Source organism: Topomyia yanbarensis, chromosome 3 (assembly GCF_030247195.1).
Source record: "Topomyia yanbarensis strain Yona2022 chromosome 3, ASM3024719v1, whole genome shotgun sequence".
Lineage (NCBI taxonomy): Eukaryota > Metazoa > Arthropoda > Insecta > Diptera > Culicidae > Topomyia > Topomyia yanbarensis.
The window spans coordinates 319896071-319901290 of record NC_080672.1 but is presented as its reverse complement, the minus strand read 5'-3'; the positions used below and the strand labels follow the sequence as shown (position 1 = coordinate 319901290).

General features: G+C 39.9%; 2 protein-coding genes across 2 annotated transcripts; one reads left to right on the top strand and one right to left on the bottom strand.

Annotated features, from left to right (window-relative positions):
- Positions 1 to 2114: 2114 nt before the first annotated feature.
- LOC131694227 (cuticle protein 19-like) lies at positions 2115 to 2659 on the bottom strand. The gene is made up of 2 exons (XM_058982749.1): positions 2596 to 2659; positions 2115 to 2505 (listed from the first exon to the last, which is right to left on the bottom strand). The coding sequence occupies exons 1-2, from the start codon at positions 2602 to 2604 to the stop codon at positions 2164 to 2166; spliced, it is 351 nt and encodes a 116-aa protein (XP_058838732.1). The 5' UTR covers positions 2605 to 2659; the 3' UTR covers positions 2115 to 2163.
- Positions 2660 to 3435: 776 nt separating this feature from the next.
- LOC131694230 (cuticle protein 8-like) lies at positions 3436 to 3849 on the top strand. The gene is made up of 2 exons (XM_058982753.1): positions 3436 to 3484; positions 3550 to 3849. Exons 1-2 carry the CDS (start codon positions 3476 to 3478, stop codon positions 3844 to 3846), a joined length of 306 nt encoding a protein of 101 aa, XP_058838736.1. The 5' UTR covers positions 3436 to 3475; the 3' UTR covers positions 3847 to 3849.
- Positions 3850 to 5220: the final 1371 nt, after the last annotated feature.

The following is a 5220-nucleotide window of genomic DNA, read 5'->3' as shown; positions in this document are numbered from 1 at the left end:
CAAGTTCTAAATGTTCTCAAACGATATAATATCCGAAGAGAGTGTTTAGAGTTATAAGAAATGTCTCATCACACTGTTAGGTGGATTAAAAGCGTTTTTATTAACTAAACAACATTGAAATATTTTATCGGAATATTGGAAATATTATAACTTTATCTACGAGTTCAAATTCAACATCTTTAACTCAAATGGCTGTTGTTTCGAGTGGAGAAATTCGAACTCAGGCCTGGACGTAAAAGCCTTATAACAGCAGCCAAGCGCAGAGACGGTGGACTTTTTTGTATATGTCCACTAGAAGTGCTAGAAATGTGTTTTTCATTGATGGAATGATGGATTAGAATGTGTATTTTATTATGAATATCTTAAAATAAATTTTAAAGCAAAGCTTCCATAAAATGGTACTTTTACTAAGAAATGGTGGATATTGGAAATTCGATCAGGAGAAGAACCTAAAGCATAAGGCGTGCAAAAAACGTTTAGAATAAATTTATAATTATTTGAATGATATGGATTCTCCACAGCGGACCCCGTTTATTAACTGATTTGAAAAATAAATGGAAGTATTTGGATAAAAAGTGCGAAACTATCCGGATTATAATGAGAATAATCTTAGAAACTACTATTTAGAAGAACGGGATAAAATTTAAGTTAAATACACACAAAAACTAGTGGTTAGCATTCCAATACGATTGAAAACTGTAATTAAAAACAAAAGCTAGCACATTGAATATTTATTATAGAAATTTCAATTGATTTTTGAAAAAATATGTATACTGTACGAATATGAGATTGCGTGTATATTTGACTATCTTTAGAATTATATATAAGGGTTTTCGGCATGCAGTCTTTAAAATATTGTGGACAGATTTTTACCTTCTCTAGGTAAAAATCTGTCCACAATATTTTAAAGACTGCATGCCGAAAACCCTTATACATAAAAATCCGACAGTCGTATACACAACCAATTTAGAATTATGATTTTTTTTTGAAAAAAATGAGCATTTGTAGTACAAGATAATTATTGTATCTTCCCTATGCTGTCTAGTAAACTATTTCTACATATATAAAATGTCTCGTAAACTTAATTTTTACTTGTAAAATGCATATAAGCCTTCCGCATAGCGGTGTACGAAAATGAGATTGTGTCACTGTACATATATACCATGAATTACAGCAATTCATAGACCGCTACCCATTGACCACTCATAGGCGGTGCGTAGTGTTTGATACGCTGGACTGCTGACTCGTTGCACCGATAGTAAAACTGGATTATCTCGCAATTGTATTTTGTTAAAAAGTGTATTCGCGGCAATCCCGATATCTCAGGAACTAATTAATCGATCAATCTGAAATTTTCAATATTTCTCGCGTTTTTTTTTGTTAACGGCCAATAAGCATGCTGTCAAAATTCACTTTGAGGGAAAATTCCGGACAAACCGTAGCTCGCCGAGAATGAATGTTAACATTTTATGAAAGAGAAAAGTTTTCTCTTTCGTCTGCCGCTGCTTCTATAATCGGCGATCAATGGTTTGTCAAGAATTTCCTCTCAAAGTGAATTTTGACAGCATGCTTATTGGCCCTTTAAAAAAACGCGAGATTTATTCCTTATTATATCAGCTACTTTGTGTACAAAATAAATTTTACTAAAATGACGACATCATTTTTACTAAAATGACGACATCATTTTTACTAAAATGACGACATCATTTTTACTAAAATGACGACATCATTTTTATCCTATATTGAGTTTTCCAATTTGTGATGCGCATGAAATATAAGTTGGGCAAAAATGGGTTGAAATATTGTGGTTTATAAACAGCATGGGCATGAAGTGGTTAAACGATGACTTCCTGTTGACAGCTTCCAACAGTACTAGTAAAAATGCGACTTGGCCATGACTTACTACGTTTTAGATAATGGGTATGTCGTAACGATAACTCCACAATGGGGAACTGAAGATCATTATCGGTTTCTTGCAGACACGGACTGAGAAATTATGACCAGCCATTAATTGCTTTCTCCGTATAACGAACAAGAGGTAGATCACATAACTAACAAGTCTTTATTACACAGTCAACATGGGTGATGCTACCGTTAGGTACAACACCGCCCTCGCACCACTCTGCGACAACGACGAGTGACGCCGTCTCATCAAGATCAATCCTAGTGATGTTGATCAATATTGGCATAACTCTCACCACCGTGCCCGTGTCCATCGTGATGTTCACCGTACACGGCCGGATGACTAGCGTGTCCAGCACGCTGCACATGGGCCTGGAATCCAACGTGTTTGTCCGATTTGTAGTTCACCACTCGGTGGGTACCGTCCGGTTCGTGGAGCGAATAGGATCCTTGCACGGCATCACCATCCCGGTGCTCCCACTGTTCCTTGTTATCCCCGGTGTGAGCATCCTTCACTCCATACTCGAACTTGTACTTGGGGTGCGCATGATACTCCTCATACGCCAAGACCGCTACGACCAAACAGGCAACCAGAGCGAAAATCTGCAATAAAATGCAATTCAAATTAGAGAGGAAAGGGGAGCGAGCGCCGGTGGAAAAACTAGACATAAAGAAAGCGTCGTTTAAATCTACCTTGAACATGCTGGATTTCCCGCTTCTACTGCTTGAAAAGAGGCTGACCTATTGCTTGAGAGCTATTCCGAGACTGATACTGAATCCAGCTGGGCAGTGAATATTTATACACGAAAGTTTATTTTGTTTTAACTTGAAGTGAGTGCCGCAAGTGAGGTTATTATTTATGCGAGTGTTAATTTTTTCGCTATACTCTGTGGCATATAATCATATAGCACAAAGATTGTTCATGCCTTGCTCTGCACTGACACAGTTTTCCCGTTCGCCCCACTTCGCGAAAGTTCTTGAAAATTTTCGGTCGCTTGTGGCTTGCAAATGTCTTAAAATGGCACAAAAATAACTGCGCTATTATTACCCCAGTGAATGCACTTTAGAGCTATTTCCAAACCGAGCAAATGAGAACGTCGATTCCACTATGTACTTTGGTTCGACGGTCATGACTTTGGCGCACAAGCATACCCCGAAATGACAGAATTTTCTCAAACTGAGGGGTGCAATTTTCTACTGCTTCTCTTTCATTACCATTGCGATTTCGGTTCACTGTTTTTACTCCGGAGGCCAAGATGTTTCAGGGCCCACTGCTCGCGGCGGTCATCTTCTAAGGCTATTGGTTTTAATGGAAATTTGAGCAACGCACATTTTGCGAACAATACAAATCATTCGTGAGGGGTTTCGAACCACACCGACACAGCTGTCAAAATAAGCTCCAGACGTGATCTCTCAGAGTAATCCGTTTGCTAGAGCAAATCATCATCGTACGAGTCATTTTCTTTGGCGCATCACACACGAGTGTATAAATACATCAAACTGACCAGATCAAGGTATCAGTTGCAAAGAAATCTTTCAACAGTTCACACCCCTTCCAATTATAATCAAAGCAATGTTCAAGGTAAGTTCAATTTCGATTCCCGGAATTAAATCACACTGTCCAAAATACATGGCATTACTTTACAGATCATCGCATTGCTGGCCTGTCTGGCCGTCGTCGTCTCAGCCCAGTACCACCCGTCGGGAGATCACAAGGAGGAAGCACATGCCCATCCCAAGTACAAGTTCGAATATGGAGTTCACGATTCACATACCGGCGATCATAAGGCACAGTGGGAGATTCGCGATGGAGATGTCGTCAAGGGCCAGTACTCGCTGATCGAAGCCGACGGCAGCGAGCGCATCGTGGACTACAAGGCCGATGATCACAACGGATTCGAAGCCGTCGTGAAGAATGTCCACCACGGCCATGGACCGCACTGATGACGAGCGGGATTGATGTTCGCGACTTTTGTCTGAATAGCAAAAATTAGGACATTCTGCTCTGTACCAAATGTGATATTGTGATTAATAATTTTCATCGTTTATTCATTCAACCCAGAAAAAAATGTTTTGTTTTAGTTATTGCTCTAAAATTTGAATCAAAGCCACAGTTGGTGTCATCTACAATGAGTTATGGCCTGCATGGGTAGATCATTTGAAAAAAATTAAATCAATCAGTGTGTGACATTATACCGTCTTGTCGGATCGACTAAAATTTTGAAAGAAATGATAATACTGACCCGAATATTTTACATTTAGAAGCACTACTGTCTAGATACGTTCAAAATCAGACGGGTAAGTATCTGGAAATTTTCAGTTAGTTTCCATTATCTTTTCGATATTATAGGGTAATTTCGGGAGAGATGCCGCGTCGGGTGAGATGCCCCACTTTCAAGTAACAATTGAGATTTTATGGTAGTTTTATAGCCACTAATAAAACTAAGATTGCACTTGTAGCGTGCTATAAAACTTCAATTGTTACTTGGGAGGGTCACTTTTATACGGTAATATGATATTGTGAATATGAATTGGGAGAGATGCTGCATCAAAATTGCGGGTGAGCTAAAAAGTATTTTTTCACATCGAAATGTCATTAAATGAACATTTGCGTTAGTTATAGGTTCTTAAAAAGGTATATCCACAAACTAACGGACCTAACACAGTGATATATAGGATTATGAGTCTATTTATCTATATATTTAAACGGGCGATATGTAACTAAGTATTAGTTACTTCGGTTTCAGCCGTGTGGTATCCGGTGGTGGCTGAAATCTCTCACAGCATATCAGCGAAGAATTGACCCACTGGGTTTCTGTTCCCAATGTCATAAGAGGCGACTAATAACAGCTGTGCCGTCAAATGGTGAGATAACATGGTACTCACAAGTTTCCTATCTCATACCTCCACGTGAGTCTATCGAGGACATGTAATCGTTAGACCGGCGTCGGCTGGGTGCTATCAGCCTTCTGCTGTAGCATCAAAATGAAAGGGTGCCAACGGGCGGACCTCAAAACCAGTACCATAGAATTTATGCCCCTATCCAAGGTGTGACGCGATCCGTGCCGAGGGATGAATGGCCGGAGGGCATCAACACTTCGAACCTCAGTCCTACGTAAAACTAGGACTGGGATCCGAAGTGATGACAAATACCAAGCCGCGAGCGGAGCCTGTGGGGCACCAGGGCGCACCCCACAGTATTTTTGCCGTTACCCTGTCAAGCGGGGCTCTGACAGTGTTGACTTTCTTTCCCTAGCTATTCGTGGGAACAAAACGGAAAACACTAAGAAAACTGTAAACTTGAGTTTGGAGGAGATT